The sequence below is a fragment of the Leuresthes tenuis genome, unplaced genomic scaffold, assembly GCF_036924035.1.
Source record: "Leuresthes tenuis unplaced genomic scaffold, fLeuTen1.0.hap1 SCAF_16, whole genome shotgun sequence".
Taxonomy (NCBI): Eukaryota; Metazoa; Chordata; class Actinopteri; order Atheriniformes; family Atherinopsidae; genus Leuresthes; species Leuresthes tenuis.
In genome coordinates, this window is record NW_027325370.1 from 13,451,824 (window position 1) to 13,469,848 (window position 18,025).

The following is an 18,025-nucleotide window of genomic DNA, read 5'->3' on the forward strand; positions in this document are numbered from 1 at the left end:
GACATTACTTGAAACGTAAACCAAGATGAAGAATAACAGAAAGATGGGAAGACGAGAGTGGAACAAAGTCTGTGGTGTCTATCCAACAGCTGCCTTTCAATGCTGACGAGGAAGCTCAGCCTTCTGTCATCAGGCGTTGAAGGTAAACATACTGTAACAAGCTGAGGTGGTGCAGTTCACTCTGGTTAGTGCAAAGGCTCATGTTAAATCCAAGGCCAACTTCAACAGTTGTGATGCAATTCTACTTCATTGGTTGTGTTTGATCTTCCATTGTTCTGGGTTTATTGGAGATTAAATGTTGAATCTGGCAAACAGTTGGCAGCCTTGACTGAGGTTTGTCTACAAAGCGGTGCGGCTAACATAAGCCAAAACATTCCAAGAGCTCCTTCTGTGTTTACTGCACAACACAAGGCATTGCAGACATGGAAAACTGACTACATTACATTGTTGAAAGCTGCCGTTTGTGTTCAGCTCATGTGAAAATAGAGCTCACTGAATAAAAATAAAGTGGTTATAGGCGCCTTTCACAATAAGCACCACGTGTTCACTTTACTGTCAAAAATATTAAAATGGATCGGCATTGAGGACCACATATTTTTTATCTTTTAGTCGGACTTCCTTTGAACGAGTCATCCGCAGCAAACAAAGTTTCATTTGAAGGAAATGTCCAAGACATCACACTGATGCCATGAATCATTTGTCACACCATACTGGTGACCCCAGCTTTTAACTGTAGTTTTATTTCATCTAAATTAGGATATTTAATGTGTTTCTAGTTTAATTTTGTTGCTGTTTTGTTACCCTACCACTTTCAGGCCTACATAAGAACTTTGAACATCATTCGCTTGATACTTGCAAGGGAGACTCATGAATAATTGCAGTTTTGTTAAGTAACAGATGCTTTCATATTCATTTTCAGGTGTCCCAAATGGTCCCAAGCGTAAGACAACAGAGAGTGTAAATGTACAACAATCTATCAAGTGTCTGGACAAGTAAGTAAAGCAATAGCATATGCAGACCTTTATAAAAAACTGTAACGAGTGTGAACTTTCCAAAGAAAGAAAAAAGAGAGTCTCTATGCGTAATAGCCTTTTTTTTTTTTTATCTGTCAGTGTATTCTCATCTTCTCAGGACTCGTCTTGTTTTGTTTCGTAAAAATCCTCCTGAGTGTGATCTGATAAGATCTTTGCAACTTTTTCCAGTCTGTGTATATTCTGCGGTAAAAAGGATGAGTCATTCACAGAAGATGGATTGGACCTTCACTACTGGAAACAGTGTCCGATGCTGCGGCGCTGCGATGAATGTAGACAGGTAGACTGGTGTTTGTGTTGTTGTTGTTGTTTTTTTTAAAAATCAACTTACAATCAATTGATCTATCAAGCTCTTTAATCATCCCCGACAAAGAGAAACGGCTCTGCATTGTGTTCACAGGTAGTTGAGATAGCCAGTCTCACAGAGCACCTACTGGGCGAATGTGAAAAAAGCTCCAAGTTCAGCCAATGCCAGCGCTGCTCAGAGGCTGTGGCCCCTGAGGATCTGACTTGCCATGTTCAAGGTCCAACCTGTAACCGTGAGTTCTGGAAACACTGAAGTTTATTTCTGTTGTGTTACTTGATCTTCTCTTATGCCGTCTTTTGTGGATGCTCAAAGTGAAATGTTACTGTTTACTGCATTGACTTTTTTTTTTAAAGCAGAGGTGATCAGTTTAAAACCAATGAAGACAAAGTTCCCTTTCAGACAGATCCTTTCTTTCTAAATGCCAAACCCAAAGAAGAGCTCTTAGTCAGTGCATCGGTTTGTTGTCTAAAAGCACAACTCAATGATCGAAAAGGAGAAGATGTATCGACCAGCAAGTAACCCAGTCCTGATCTAAATTGTATTGAAAACCTATGATTGCAGCTGAAATCTGCCTTTGAAAAAAGGGTTCCTCCAAACTTCAAAGAGCTTGAACATGCAGCAGTGGAAGATAACAGCACGATAAACGATAGTGGCTTTTTTCCTTGCCTTAGGGCTTGGTGTGACTTTCTTCAAAATGTCTGTCGAAGAGGTGCAGTGGCTCTGAGCTTGTGTGTTTGTGTGTGCACGTGTGTGTGTGTGTACGTCTCTGTCTCTCTGGGTATTTATGAGGGTGAGTGGGTTTATTTGTTTTGTCATTGTTGTTTTTAGCCTTTTTTTGTGAGGCACTTTGTGTTGCTTTTTAAGTATGAAAGGTGCCATAGAAATAAAATGTGATTTGATTTGATTTGAAACTTCCAGATCTAAACTCTCTAGCTCTTGTCAGCACCAGCCCAACAACTTCTAAATAGTAAATAATCATATTAATTAGGTTCTAGAGATGAAGTTTCACAATCCTCACAGCTCTCCCTTCCACATTTAGATTAACCTTTACATTTGTTTCCACTCCACTGATGTTTTGCCAACTTCAAGTGGATAAACAGTTTTTTTCCCCCTGAATTTCTTAAGATGACTTTGATTAAGCAGCACCCCATGCAGCTGATCGCTCCTTCTCTTTTGAAATATTCGGCTCACCTTACGGAAGAGTTATGTCTTAACATGTTCTTCATTTCTATGTTTTTCCATAGTAATTATTTCAATAATTATTGTGTGAAGTAGATTCCTTTTACCATTATTTTTATCAGTTTAATTGATGTTTTGAGCTTCATTTTTCTGACTAAAAAAGCTAGATAATGAAAGGCCTACACTGTGTCTTGTCAGCAGCCATATGTTCCATAAATAATTGACATGAGGGACTCTTTTGTACTTCCATAAACCTGAAGTTTGTTGTACCTTTATTAAAAAGAGTGAACTGAAGTTTACATTAGGGGTTAGGATTAGCTGTATTCCCAAAGCTCACAGGTTTGTTAATTTAAATCATGTTCTCCTCCTGTGGTGTAATTTTAGAATTCTCTCCGGATTTTCGGGAGGTTTTCTGTCATTGTATAGCAGTTGGCTTAAAGGTATCATGTTTCTCTTTCAGCCCCTTTCTCGGGTAAAGCCTCCAACCACTGTCCTCTGTGTCACAGCAACTTCATGCCAGGAGAGGAGGTGAGATTATCTTAATGGAAGTTAGCTATCAACTGAGTATAAAACAATGGCTTGAGCAGCAAAACCTGGAACACGTGTATCGACTCTCCAAAACCTTTTTTCCCTTTTTCATATTAACACAAAAAACAAGAACACTTCTGATATTTAGCTTGAGGAGCAAGCAGGTGTTGAGGTAAAGCACAGCTATTGTCCTTCAAAGACTTCAAAGGAGGCAGAGCGTTTGTTCTTAATGGGATGTGTCATTTGTCTCAGGGTGAAGAAATAACCATCACATTCTTCACATTCCTGCTACTTCCAGGATGAATGAATAAGAAATGTGCCAATGAGCTGTTAATGCCTGATGGCCAGTGTACAGTGTCTGACAGGTTTGCTTTGGTTTTTGGAGTTAGTGTCACTTAGGATAACGCTGATAATCTTCTGACACTAACAGATTGGGTAAAAATTCCTCCTTCTTCCCTTGTAAAACTAAACTACTTCAGCTCTGTGTTGTGTGGGCGGTGTTTAATGTGTAGCAGGAAACAGTTTCTGCTCAAGGTTTACTGGCCATCCCATTTCAGAATGATATCGGAATCAGGAAGTAAAAAAATTTATCATTAAACATGCATCGAATAAAGTAAATGTTGAATTTTACATAGTGGTAATAAAACAAGAGGGTATGATTGTTTTATTTGATAATCAGAGCTCACATTTCAGCACTCTTGGAGCCACACTTTCAGTGCTAATCCCTACTTTCTTTGGGGAAGTTGACAATGGAAATGCAGTTTGTCACAAAGAGATGGAACAGCTTTGGTTTCTCTCGTGTTCTGGTTTCTGTCTTTGTGGACCCTAATGGATCTGGCAGCTCATCTGTCAGGAACCTCAGAACCAGTCCGACCAAAATGTGCCACGGCCCTGCCAGTTCCAGTTTACAGTAACATTTTGGTCATCCATAGAGTATACTTTAAGATGACAGCATCTTGGATTTTTGCTTGAGAAGCTGATGGAGGATAACATTAATTGTTGATGGTAAAGTTTAACTGAATGATCGCAGATCGCACGCAGTAATTCGGTGCTTTCTATTGGCCAGGAGGAAAGACAAGCAAAGCTCAGGTCAAACACAGGTCGTTTAGCCCCGTAATGCATTATAGACTAATAGTTTACTGTGATTGGTGTCATTAATGTTTGTACTAGAATAGCAGCAGTGGGTTTAGAGTAAGTATGAAGAAACGAGTGGAGGGAAGATCAGTTTCCATTTGGTAAAACTTTGAATGTGTCATGGATGTCACCTCTTTAGGTTTGATTGAAACAAAAACACAGACCAGCAAAATAGAGAGAAAAAAAGAAATGGAATATAATTCATGATTGATCTTGAAAATGAAACACATTGGGACGGTTTTTAATGCTTATTTCTACAAGTCCGAATCAGAAAATGCCGGGACGTTACGGAAAATTCAGATTTAAAAAGGTGGTAGTTACGTTTACTTTGACATTTATTTTATTGCATTTGATTCAAGGCCTGCAACACATACCCCAAAAAAGGTTTTAGAGGAATAGAGAATCCATCCATCCATCTTCTATACCCTCTTATTCCAATTCAGGGTCGCAGGGGGGCTGGAGCCCATCCCACCTGTCCCCAATGGAGAATGTGTGGGAAATTTTGAAATGAAAACTGCCACGACAACCCTGTGTCGTTGCAAATCTTACGAGGATTTATTTTCTTCTATTTTTTTTGAAAAAGTGGAGTTGTTTGAAATACTTATGAGTTAGTCAGCGTCTTGTCTGCAGCACACAGTCGGTGGTGTGCTCTTAGTTTGGCGAATCAGAAGTTTTTTCCCAACAGATGAGATAAAGCTGAAAACTATTCTGTACCATGAAAGCAAATTTCAGAATGCTGTCTTGTAGATGATGTCTTGGAGATTGAGATGTGTTTGCAGGGAGAACGGGACAAAATAACACATTCAATTCTTCATTGTTTGGTATCTTTCATGCCAGAACGTGTTGTGAGAAGGATTTTTAACGTCCCAACTTACTTTGGGAGATGCTGCAGGCCTGAAATGCCAAAATTGATGCATATTAACAAATTAAAAGAAGTTGACTAGTCTTTTTCATTTGCATTTTTCTACCGTGTCAACTTTTTGTGATCTTGGGGTTGTATGAAGCACACATATTCAGCCTTCTGACTCACATCCAGCAGTTTCTCACCTCACACACATTGAAAAAGAGGGGTGAAAAAATTCAGAGATTCAATTTGCTCGAGTTCTGAGCGTAAACCCTGTGAAAGACTGCAGTGTTTGTGGGAGCGAGGGCAACCACTCGGGCTTTGACTGGGCCCATGGTTGTCCCAGTCGAGAACGTTCCTGGTGGAGGCATGAACTCACTGAGCCACTTTGTCCCTGCTCCAGGCCTGGAAGGCTCACCTCATGGGCAGGGAGGGCTGTAAACAAAACTCACGCAGGACTGCGGTATCGCAGAGAACCCAGCCAGCACAAGGTAAAGCATTCATACTCCTCCTAACAGCACCTACCTCCCCAACATGTAGTGTTAGAGCAGTAGAAAGTGTCTGTGCTTATTGGTAAAATGTTGTGTTGTCACTTTTCCACTACAGCTGTCTTCGTCAGCACATAAAATGGACAGAATAGTGCCAGAATTTATTTAAAGGATAGTGTAATGAAGATTTTTGTACATAAGGTGTTTTTTAATCCCGCCAGATGCCCAGTGGTTTGTTAAGGGATATCTTGTGTAAATATTTTCAGTACTCTGATGCTCAGTGATTTATGGTGTTGTCAGTTAGATCAAAGGTTATTTATGTATATTTTTTATTTATATTCATTTATATATATATATATATATATATATATTTTTTTTCTCCTCAGGTTATGTTGACATATGTTCACTTTATGTTTATTTTGTCAACAGGGATGGTGTTCATCCACATTCTCTAACAACAACAGAGTGTATCAATTTGTTTTCATAATTTATGTTCGATATCATGGCATGACTAATTCTATTGGCACACAGTTTGTCTTTACTTTAAACATATACAGCAGTTCCACGTCTTTGAAAGCTGTATTATTTCATCTATTGTTACTATCATATCAAGTAGTACAGTATAATGCACAGGTCAGAGTAAGTTTGCATGCGGGACTTTTACATGTCATTAAGTATTTGGGAGCGGCAATATCACTGAGTCAATTATTTCTACACTTTTTTCTATGGCCCTGTTGTCTGTTTAGTCATGATAGGGCAGCAAAGACCTCACAGCACATAATTAAAGGACACGGACTCGTGGCATGTAGTCATATCATCACAAGCTGCATACATCACAGAACCTTCCTGTTTATACTAGCATCTCGGGCAATGCTGGCTGCTTCTTATGTGAAAAACTGCACACAAAAACGGAAGGGTTCGTTTTCCTTACAGTAAGAATCAAAGTTTGTGAGTCTTTCTGTGTGTCCAGGCAGGGCTGTTGGAGGAGCCAAGCTGAAGCAGGCGTGGTCAGCAGGAGCCAGAACCAGGCCCATGGGCAGGGGCAGCCGGATCCCATCCCTGGCGCCTCTGACCGGAAGATTTACGGCAGGAAAGCGTTGAAGCTGGTTCGTCACAGTCCCATACGAGGAAATGAAAACCAACAAACAACCACACACATATCCACATTTCCTGTTTTTTTATTCCTGCATGTCAGCACTTTTATTATAAAACACATGATGGAAACATAGTACAGTTTGTACTATATTTAAAGCCATAACCATTTTTATTGAAGCCATGAAAAAGGATCATCATGCGTACAGTTGTAGAATCACCTGTTGGGTCAGAGTTCGCTCATATAATATAAAAATTGTCTATCTTGCCTATACATCCTGGCTCTTGCTTCACACTCTTGTAAGGCCAGTAAACATGAGCTCTCTGTGTGCTGGATATCTGCTTACAAGGCTTCTGGAGTTTTAGCCTCTAATTTTTCACAATGCTTACTGCCGTTTGTAGCCTCTGTAGAGGGGAGTTATGCTGCCTAAAGTGGTCGTTTTTGTACCGCTTTTAAGTTTAGGAGACGTACAAGAGATAGATAATATATTTATTTTTAATTAGAAAAGATTCTTAAAGAAAATAAAGCAACTATGGCAAAGATTTACTGACTTTTAGTCCCAAGTATTGGTCATGATTTAAAAGTGCTTGACCCTGCATGTTTTGAGAATGAAACCGGTGGCATCTTCTCACGACAGCCTGTATATCTGGTCAAATACTCATGTTACAAAATGCATCTCCGTGCAGACGTCGCTCTCACATGGTCAGGGCCAATTGTTTTCACAACTCAGTAACGAACATTTATGTGTACAGTTTGTTCCCTTTAAGTTAATGCGAGGTTATCCAGTGCTGCTGCTGCAGACACAAGGATCGGTCTGTTTAGAGTCAAATGGGAATCTTACATTCATCACTCTGGAAAACAAAAGTCCTCACATTTGTAGGCTCAGTCTAAACAGGATGAATAGGTAGAACAGCTTTCCATGGAAAACCAGCGTTGGATCATTAAATAGGGCAATCAATCACCTCATCTTTAAAGAAGACAATGGCACTTAATAACACAGCTCTCCTTGAAGAGGCAATAATAAGAGGAAGGATGAGGTCAAGGTTTAGTTACAAGCAGAAATCTTTACTCCTTGGCAACAGTCGAGTCCTAAAGCCGTTGACAACCTGAGTGTGGCTTTGTTGTCGGCTTCACGGTTAGCCGTCCGCTTATGTGTCCTTTCTTGGCTTGTCTTAAAATGTATGCAGGGAATGAAATAGCACTGCCAAAAGTTTGATGTTTGTATATCTGAAGAGGACAGTCAGTATTTCTGTGCCTGATTCATTCCTACTGACAATCTTGAGTCAATTTGAGAGCTTCAAAGTTTCAAAGAATCATTCAGGTAAGAATGATGAAAGGAATGGAGGTGAATGTACCACATGTACACAAGGATTTGTCTCAAAAGAAGTGGACAAACCCCAGCAGCTCGGAGCGCTTCAGTAGCTGAACACAGACATTAAAGATTCATAACCACCCACTCTCTTACCAGATTTATAGTTATCTCTATCATTTTAATCCTTCGGTTGTTGTGCAGTGTTGTGAAAAGGTTGATTGTAATGTGTTGATGAGAGAATGACCAAACAAATGAGTCACATGTTATACAGTCTGAGCTGTATTCACTCTTTCATGTTTTTAAAGATAAGACCGCATGAAGCGGTTTCTCTGCTGGCTTCAAAGGTTGACAGTAAAGGGAGAATTCAACAGATGTGGACAGATGTGATTTGGTTCCTAACTGACCATTATGTTGGCTGAACTGTGCTTCTAAACGGAGATTGCAACAGTGTATTTTTATGGTGGCTTATGTGCACTACGGTCAGTATTTTTGCATTATGGAGTCATATGGCTTTTTGTTTTCCTGCAAATGTGTTTGTATTTGTACAATAAAGCCGCATTAAAATGAAAGTTCAAGATGCTGATTCTCATGAGAAAATGTCACCGTTAGCTTTCATCAGAGCGCGCGCCTCCTGTAGTCGGCACTTGATGTGAAAAAGGAAAGACAGAGTTATACTTGACAATAGAGGTTGAGACCTGGAAAAGATGTCGATTCTTTCCCAAAATAATGCTCAAACATGGCTGGTAATCAAACACTTTAGCAGTCATTGTGTATTTACAAAGATGACTGAGATATTCCATTTTTATTTACACTATAATGCACAAATCTGCAGTTTTACAACCTTAGTTTCTTTGGTTTTAGGCCTGTCTATGTAAATCATACATAGTCAGTCCAGTAAAAAATATAATAACCAATATATTAGAAAAACTCAATCAATGGATTTTTTTTTTGACAATTTCATAGTACTTTGTAGAATAATCACGTAATTACAAATGCTGTTTGTTGTGTGCTGTAATCAATCCCCCCCCCGCCACCACCACCCGCAGACAATCATATTCTGAAATCAGAAAAGTATGCATTGCTTCAGGGCAACTCCAGGTATAGAAAACGTCAAGTCTTGTTCGAACTTGCACAATCACACGCTCAAACAATGAGGTATGCAATTGAACTGCAGGATTTAAGAGCAACACAACAGGGTTTCAAATGGCACCAAGCTTCTGAAATTCTGAAAGCCTCCTTGTGTTCATTGACAATTTGGAGCTGTAGTGGTTTCACGAAACGAAAACTCAGAGAAGCAGGAAACACGGAAACATTCGTTGACCAGCCTACAGCAATAACATCCACAACCGTTTATCTGACAAACAGACCATTCAAATTGTGTGGGAAATTTCAGTGAAAATCAAACGCTCTTTGAACGAAAACACTCATAAGTCGCAGCAGATTCGTTGAAATGCCTTAATCAATGAAAAAGTCCGTTTTTTGAGTTCAGCTTTTTTTTTTTTTTTCTTTAAACATATTTAGTCTGGACAAACTGTCCGTCATATGGAGGTCCTTAGCGCGCAGACCAGTTCCTTGTTGTTCACCACGCTCCACATCCTGAGCAGCTCCTGCGCGTTAAGTTTGTGCACCACGATGAGGTCTTTGTAAAAGCAGGGCTCCCTGTTCATGGGACTCACCCTGTGTCTCGTGATGCCAAATGTCCTGAAGCCCGGGTGCATCTCTGGGGCCACATTAAGCTTCTTCAGGCACATCCCCAAAAACACATCATCGATGGGGTACAGCTCCAGGTCCTCGGAGGTCACGTAGAGCTTCCTGGCCAACTGGGAGGACATCAGAAACCCCCCACCTCCGACATACGGCGGGTATGGCTTATCGTACAGCTCTTTGGGAATGAAGTATTTGCTCTGTCGGTTTCGGATGGGGATAGCCTTGGAGATAGTGTCCCCTACGAATAAGTTGGCCTCTTTGCGATCGTCCACTTTGAAGCCGATGAGCTCCAGCAGGTTGTGTGTGTTCACAAACACGTCATCATCTCCTTTAAATATAAACTGCACGCCTGGGCAGTAGATATCGAACCATTTAAGAAAGTTAACCTCTTTCAGGGTCAAGTTGAAGAAGGTGTCCATGAAGTCCCACTGCAGGATGTCTTTATAGATCAGGTCCTCGTACTCGATCAGTTTCTGGAGGTTTTTCGTGTCTTTGCCAGTGGTCGGGGTTCCCAGTAGAAATAAAGTTCTGATTTTCTTTCCATCCGCGGTGAGCTCCTTGCCCCAGGTTTTGCGCACAGCCTCCCGCCGGTCGTGCTGCTCAATGACGGACTTGATCACCATGAGGAGGTGCACCTCTCCGTCCGCGCATTTCTCGGGGTGGTTGATGAGCATTGGGAAGTACCTACAGTGTCTGTGCAGAACAAACTGATGGAATCTTGGGTCCAGCCGCCGGAACCAGTCCTGGTTCTTCACCGACGCGTCTTCGCTGCAGTTGAGAACCTGCGCATCCCAGGACGCCGGCGTACCGTTGGACACCCGCTGCGAGTTCAGCTCGTTTCCCGGCACCGGAGACTCCTCTCTCCACCAACTAGTTTTCACGCCTCCCTTCTTGAATGAAAAACACTCTGAGCCGCACCAGCTCGCATCCCTCGTGTGTTTAGCTGCGTCTTTCTCTGACAGTTTCAGCTTGTGGATCATCAGAAACGATGCAAACACCAAAGACAGACTTATCAGGGACTTCAGCAAACCGCCCCGCTTTCTCCGAAAAAAGTGATCCATGGCTGTCACTCTGGCGCCCCGGGACCCTCAGATGCGGGACGTTCTGCCTTCATAGTGTTTCACAAATTTGAGTCCCAGTGGAGCCCACCACCTCCGTCCCTCTTCATGCAGACAGATTGCGTCCCGGGCTGACTGAAACCGCTCCTTCTGGGGGCCACTTTAGCCCATGACGGCGCTTAATGTTGTAATGTTGTCACACATCACTTCTTGTGGCGAGAAAACGATACATGGTTCCCTGTCTGCCCCCGGACCTCCTCACTGCCCTTCGTCTTCAAACAGACTGGAGACCTGCTGCACGATAACACCGCCTCACCCCAACCTCCTCAAATATCTCCACCCCCTGATGATCCGATCTGAGACCAGCAGGTTTCCCGTTTCTCACACTCATCAGGTGTCCGCCACCATTGAGTTTTATATGTTTCAGTGGATCTACGCGCGTCTCTTTTGACCATTGTGATATCATAGCTCACATGACCCCGCGTATATGACAGCGGGTAAAGACACGGATGATGCTTCTGGCTCACAGGACAGTGGAAAGGTAAAACGATGAGGGTTTCCAACTAAGATTTAGTGTGTATGATTTTATTCAACAATTCAGGAGCCTCTTTGGCTTTAAAGCAGCACAAATTCTTCACTGTTGGACACAATTGCTTCAAGTTACTAGGCTGATTAGTTGTCCCAAAGTGGTTAACTTAACCGTTGATATCTTAATTTTCGGTCTCTGTGTGTAATCCTGACTGACTGAAGATGTTCAGACCATTCCTCTGATCTCTTCCTTCCTTTTCCGGGGTCCTTGTCACGCTCCAGGATGATTTTGGGACCAGATCAAATGTCCCCTGACGTCGATGTGCGATAATAATCAAAACCTCTATCTTAAAGTTATGTGTTCTTTTGATATTTTATCGGAGGTCCGATGGATACAGAGGCCCCGAAGTGCAAAACACAAAAACAAAGAAGAAAAAAAAAACAAGCATTAGACTAAACACTAATCAGACAACACAAGATTTCAGAAATAAACTTTGAAAGTATTTTAAAAGATGTTAGAAAAAACAATATCGCAGCTTGATGCAATAACTTTAACAAAAAAATGCAACAACAAAAAAACTTTTGTTGTTGAATTTTGTGAAATATTTTTCTTTTTTTAAAATAGTTTTCTGTGTGGGATGTTTTGTGGTTTTATTTAAAAAGTCACTTTTTGACATTTTTTTTATTTATCTGAAATTTGTTTTCCTTTCGTGTTTTGTGTCTATTTCACAGTTTTTATTGTGTGAAATGTATTTTTATTTTGTGTTTTAGCTGCTGACCTCATAAGCGCTTTGTTCGTTGTGTTGCATGTTTTGAAGGGTCTGACAAGCAGAAAACTCTTTGTTTTTAGCGTGACGAATACTTCGGATATATTCACAGGAGCGTAAATGAAGCACACCGGCTTCATGTGATACACCGTCATCAACATAAATCACGCATTAACGATCTTCTGGCGTCCTCGTGTGGACGTTTAGGGTAATTACAGTTTATTTGTGCCCTACCCTCCATTTCTGCGACCTCACATGACACCAAACCCCAACTTCCGATGTAAATCACCCTTTTACCCTTCTTACACATTTATATAACGTGTTTATGAGTGTAAATGACGTAAACATTAGGACTACGTTATTATCAGCTTAATGTCATCATTTCAAAGAAAGACAGAACATTTTGAGAGGGTGTAAAAGTGGAAAAGGCCTCAATATTTGAATAGGAAATCAATGAAAATGTTGTCAGAGTAATTCAATTTCCAAAACTTAAACCACGACGAAAAACAGCCACAGTTACATGTAGCTGACTGGTGACAAATGTAATTTGTATGCAGAAGATGCAGGCGGTTGGCTGTCGTTGGTGACGTTAGCGTGAGGTGAACTGACGGGTGGTGACGGGACAGGGACGCTGTGACCTCCGACTGAACCTCACTGCAGGAACTACACAGAGGAGGAGGCGGCGGATCGGACTCAGACAAGCAGAGCAGAGCAGAGGCAGCGCCGCCGCTACACATCGTAAATTACCCGTCTCGTCCGCAGCTAGCCAAAGCTAGTCGACTGGAAACAGAAGAAACAAACTAACCGGAGAGTTGAAACGGAAATACGCCGGCGACAGATGCTCAAGGTACGTCAGCAACTGATCGAGTGAACTATGCGGCACGTTGTTACGTAATTTAATTGGTGGCTCGTGCCTGTCAAGTTTGACCCATTAGCCTGTAGCTTAAATGTAGACATGGAGTATTCGGCGGTGTTTAGCTGTTACCAGTGACACATTTAGCGCTTTCTGCAATCTCCATGTTGGTGAAATTTAAACGGTAGGCAATGCTGGAATAAAACGCAGCCCTTTATGGTTTACAGACGATGTTCGTTTATTATCTTGTGTGTAGGCGAAAGCTAAATTAGCCACATTACTGCACCAGTGTGTCCTTGGTGGAATTCAATTTCAGAGTTTACTGGAAGATTGTAACGTGATACTGAATTGGCGTTATCTTTGGAGGAGTTTGGCCAGCAGATAAAGGGGGCGTTGTTGTGGTTTCAGCCCAGAAATGAGTTGGAAAAAGAAAAAAGAAAAAAAAAAACACCCCACAAAAGCCGGTACACTTTAAACAGGAAATCCTGAGGTGCTGCTGTCCTCTCCTTCCTTTCACCTCGATTTATGGTCCTTCTGAAAATGTCATGCAGACTGGATGCGTTTCATTGTTCAGTTTTTGTTCAAATTAAAGCTTTTAAAGTAAGATTTATTGTCTCAAATTTGGACAAAACTAGTTGCACGAGGAAGAGAAAGGAGGAAAAAATAGGAAAAAACCGTTAAAGGTAAAATAATCCCTTTTCATGGATTAAGTCTGGTTAGTCTAGAGCTTTCCTGTAGTAGAAGAAGTAAAGTAAACCATGAAAACTTCCTATTGGTGATATATTCCTGACAAAAACCTTTCTTTACTTAGTTTGTAAAAATATTATCATGGACACGTTTTGTTTTAGATAAGAAGCTAAAATGCAAAGCTCCATGAGGGGGTCAGGGGATCCTCTGCCAGGAGAAAAACTAGTTTCTACATGAACTGGACTTTTCACTGGAAGGCAGTGATTAGACTGTTGTATACATTGCTCTTTTCTGTCCAAAACAAAGGGATTAAATGGATGTTTGAAGTGCTCCAAGTGAGGTTTCACTTTCTGTTTTAGCTTGTTTTGGGCTGAGATTCTGTTGAGCTTTTTCAAGATCGCATGTCTTTAGAACAATAATAACACGGAAAATAAAAAAAACTTTAACAATCAGGCTGTGTCCTAACCCAGCGTTTTTTCTTTAAGTTTTTATCGCAGAGATACAAGGGTGATCTCAAAAATGTCAACATGTTCTTGGAAAAATATTTGGCTGAAAGTGAGTCTCATCCACCACATGTTGATAGATCTCAGTGTATTATAAATATTATAAATCTGCTTGAAAACCACCATCTATGTTTCCAGTCGCTTTAAGCCTGTTACCGACTGCTTTTCAGCCAGCTTTTAATGTATCTGTAAATCACTGATTTGTCTTAACCTTGCACATATTTTCCACTGCTTTTGACAAATAAAGTTTATAACCAGTATGTATGTCATTATTTTGTGTGTGCTCAGAGCGTTTTAGCAGCATCAGAGCTGAAACATGACAGTTGGTTATTCGGATGCAGAATTGAGAGCTTCGTCTGTTTGCTGGTGTTCACCTTTTCCAGTAAAATGCTCGCACTGAAAAAGGAAGTGACATGTGGGTAAATATGGACCAAGCTCAGTTTGAAAGCAGGCTCCCATGGGAAAAACTGCCTAATAAATTGAAGTTAATCCACTCCTGTACTGAGCTGGAAGGCTCTGTTAAATAAATAGCTGCTTAGCAGGAGCCTGAGAACTGCTGGTATTATGACAGCTGCCCCTCAGCTGACTGAAACGGCTCTTTTCACTGACTGGTCACTGTAGTGAAGCTTTGCCACGAGGGATTAAACAAACCACGCAATGTTGCTTTTTCAGATGCCTGAGCAACTTGATGACTTGAAGCCCAGGAAGAGGAAAAGCAGCTCTCAGGTCAGAAGCTCCAGAAAGGTTTTGTGAGACAACAGCTTATAAAGAAGATGGACAGCCACCAGCTATGATCTGCTGTTTTTAAACAACGATGTCATTGTGAAAAATTGCTATTCTTGCTAATACAGACAGATGTGACCTGCTAGACATTCAAGGGCTGTAGAGGACACACCGTTTAGACTCCCTGTAGTTCAATGGAGCTCTTTAACTTTGTGTCACAGGTTTCTACTTCAGGGAGGAAATGTCTGAGAAGTCAGAGGACTCACTCAGCAGCCGAGGGGAATTCAGCGGTGGGGTCCAGCAAAGCATCCGATCCTGTGGAGAGACTCTCTCGGATCAGCTGTGAATGCCACCAGTCTGCCGGCAGGAGGAGATGCTCTGCATCACCAGAGCTTGAAGGACAGGAGGGTAAAGAGAACAAGCTGAGGATGGAGCAGGAGTTTGACGACAGCTGCAGAGCAAACGGCAATTGGGACAAACAGGAGCCTGAGACTATGGACTGTGAGGAAACAAGTAAAATCTTATTCCCAGATGATGACAGTAATCAGATACTTCCTGTGGAGCAGTTCTTCGGAAACTTGGATATTGTTCAGGTGAGGTATTTTAGTTTTTCTCTACAACTGCGATAACCGTGACTGAATGAGGATGACGGTGCTTAAAGCACATTTTCAGTTGTGATAGCGCCCTCACTCAGAGATAACATCATGTGTCGGCACTTCATATAAACCTTTGACTTTTAAAACGTCAGAAATTCAGCTCCATGCAATAGTAATATGAAGAATACTGAATTCATACTAACAATTGGCTCAATTTGCAGCCGTTTAGGTAAGACCACGTTTGTTGTCAAGTAAATGTTTTATCTTTGGATAACTTTAATGGCACCACACAGACTTTGCCGCTCTTATCAGTAAGTAGGTGGACCTGGAGTTTGTTTTGACAACAGTCGAGCTGAAACGATGCATTTTCAAACTCAACATCATTAAACTGACATTTTATTCTTTTACAAGCAAATGTTGAAGCTTCAACAAACCGTAGATGTATCTGTAATGTTCTCCTTTTGGGTAAATGCTTCAGTAAAGTCACTTCCAAGTTCTGACAAAGTAAACAAGATGTGAAAGAATAAACCCTGATCTGACTAAAGCTCCAAATAATACTCTGTCTTTTCGGCATTGTTGACACGTACGCACAGTTTGTATTAGGTTCAACTGAACAAACATGCTGGCAAACGTTTGTTTTAACTGAAGCGGTCGTATAAGAGCTTCCCTAAAATCAGGGACAAAGCTGAAATCTGTTTGTCCAACAGACACCTTTTCAAAGGTTATGTAACAGACTTATGTAACCCTCGCTGCCAACTGTTTTATTCAATGATGATAATTCACTCTAAGCAACACAGGGGAGTTCGTGTCCTCGTTACTCATTGTAACGACTTTATGTGGGCTAACCTGACCGCCTACTTGAATGAATTCAATATGTCCTACAGGACTTTCCTCAAAGACCATCAGCTGCTTCTTCTGGCGTCCAAAGAGAAAACAGGAGGCGGCACTTCTATGCGAGGGAGGACAGCGATGAGGAGGAGGTGGGCCTCAGCAGCATGCAGCAGGAAGACAGATAAGAGCACTTTTCTCATGACTGTGGTGGACTCCCTAAGTTGGAAATAATTGCCAAAAGAAACCACCTGCCCAGATTCTTCAGTCAACAGCTCTTGTCACCTGTTAAAGTCTCAAACACAAGTGAAGGTGATGAAGGGGGTAAGAATTAACCTCTTGTGGCAGAATCAAAGAAGTACATGCCGTAAATTCCGGACTATAGAGCGCACCTGAATACAAGCCGCACCCTCTAATTTTAAAAAGAAAATCCATTTTGTACTTGTACAGATATATAAACCGCAGGTGTCCACATTGTAATATGAGATATTTGCACAGAAGGATGTTATACGTGAGGATTTTTAAACTTTTAATTAAATCCGTATGGTAACATAAACAAATACTGCAAATACTGTGCAGTTGCAGTATTTATGCACAGTAAAAAAAAAAAAAAAGTCAGTTGCCTACCGGGAAAAGTCATTGATCGCCTTTAATTTAAAAGCTACATCATATTTCTTTGTTTTCCATGTCAAGGGTGGGTACAAATGACTGATTTACAATAATTTAGCAGTGTGTGTTTGATTTATCGTTCAATTTCATTGGACCACTGTGAACTATTCGTAAATTTTTTTGAGGCAAAATGTTTTTGGCGGCATGAAAAAAAACATATATTAGCCGCACCGTATTATAAGCCGCGGTGCTCAAATCCTGGGAAAAAAGTAGCGACTTGTAGTCTGGAATTTACGGTAAGTGAATCGGTGGCGTTCGAGTCTGAAAGCAACTGCTCGATGTTAAACTTGTGCAGTTGTTTTCAACCTAGAACACCCGGCCTGATACCTAAAGATTTTTCATGCAGTAATGAAATAAGCAACTTTTGTGCTCCGACTCTATTATAACTGATCCTACCAGGAGCGTGGCTCACAGCGCTTTACACTGACAAATTAAACCATATAAAATTCCTAGTTTGAGAAGCAAAAGACTGCTGGCTTTAAATTTTGATACTCCCAAGAGTTTGTTAAAAAGAATCGGTGCTTATTTGTTATGCAAATCTCATACCAGTAAAAACATCCCAGTGCCAATTTGACCTGATTTCAGACAACATAAATGTAACGAGGAAGGATTGAAGCATGAACCAAAAAAGCACATCTGTACTCAGATATTTTCATACTACACATTTATTAGATGAGATGAATGTTCACCAAGTGTCTAAAATCCCTCCTCAGCATCGTTGTGTTCAGGGTTTTGGCAGCTTTTTAACATCAAACACATCTGTATACACACACACACACACACATCAGTGCAGCTAATAATCTTTCATAAGGTTCCTGTTGGGTTCACATTTGTAAAAACTTACAATGATATGAAAAAGTATAGATTTTCTGATTTTTGTAATAAGTTTGGAAGTGATTAGTTAAGAATCTTGACTAAATCAAATGTATTCTAACCTGGAGGTTTAACAGTAAGTGCACTAGAGCTTTTCCCACTTTTTTGTAAATAGCTGATTGTACTGACCATTCAATCAGATGGTGTAAATATTTTTACTGCCTTATTTATGCAAAATGCCTTTCATATTCTAACAGTATCCAACTTTATGACTGAATGTGTTTGTTGAGTCTTCATAATCCATCCTTGTATTTTACGTCAGCGTGCCAACATAATCAAGAAATAAATGTTTTTCATGATTTGAAAGCTTGTTTATG

The 18,025-nt window shown here is 40.8% G+C and overlaps 3 protein-coding genes across 6 annotated transcripts in view; 2 read left to right on the forward strand and 1 right to left on the reverse strand.

Moving 5' to 3' along the window:
* Positions 1 to 8,492, forward strand: part of cep104 (centrosomal protein 104) — a 33,049-nt gene extending 24,557 nt beyond the window's left edge. Inside the window, exons 17-22 of the mRNA XM_072366513.1 lie at positions 920 to 992; positions 1,203 to 1,311; positions 1,432 to 1,570; positions 2,978 to 3,045; positions 5,427 to 5,514; positions 6,482 to 8,492. Of these exons, the coding sequence (XP_072222614.1) occupies positions 920 to 992; positions 1,203 to 1,311; positions 1,432 to 1,570; positions 2,978 to 3,045; positions 5,427 to 5,514; positions 6,482 to 6,612 (608 nt within the window). The 3' untranslated portion in view covers positions 6,613 to 8,492. The remainder of the gene's footprint in view (positions 1 to 919; positions 993 to 1,202; positions 1,312 to 1,431; positions 1,571 to 2,977; positions 3,046 to 5,426; positions 5,515 to 6,481) is intronic.
* A 207-nt stretch (positions 8,493 to 8,699) lies between these two features.
* Positions 8,700 to 11,091, reverse strand: b3gnt7l (UDP-GlcNAc:betaGal beta-1,3-N-acetylglucosaminyltransferase 7, like). The gene has a single exon (XM_072366514.1). It carries the CDS (start codon positions 10,682 to 10,684, stop codon positions 9,455 to 9,457), a length of 1,230 nt encoding a protein of 409 aa, XP_072222615.1. The 5' UTR covers positions 10,685 to 11,091; the 3' UTR covers positions 8,700 to 9,454.
* Positions 11,092 to 12,600: 1,509 nt separating this feature from the next.
* Positions 12,601 to 18,014, forward strand: cunh1orf174 (chromosome unknown C1orf174 homolog). 4 transcript variants are annotated; one of them, XM_072366700.1, is made up of 4 exons: positions 12,601 to 12,823; positions 14,692 to 14,763; positions 14,964 to 15,335; positions 16,223 to 18,014. In XM_072366700.1, exons 1-4 carry the CDS (start codon positions 12,815 to 12,817, stop codon positions 16,352 to 16,354), a joined length of 585 nt encoding a protein of 194 aa, XP_072222801.1. In that variant the 5' UTR covers positions 12,601 to 12,814; the 3' UTR covers positions 16,355 to 18,014. The 4 variants fall into 4 exon arrangements, with proteins under 4 accessions (XP_072222801.1, XP_072222803.1, XP_072222800.1 ...); XM_072366702.1 differs by having other exon boundaries at positions 12,602 to 12,823; positions 14,692 to 14,745; XM_072366699.1 differs by lacking the exon at positions 12,601 to 12,823 and having other exon boundaries at positions 14,061 to 14,763.
* Positions 18,015 to 18,025: the final 11 nt, after the last annotated feature.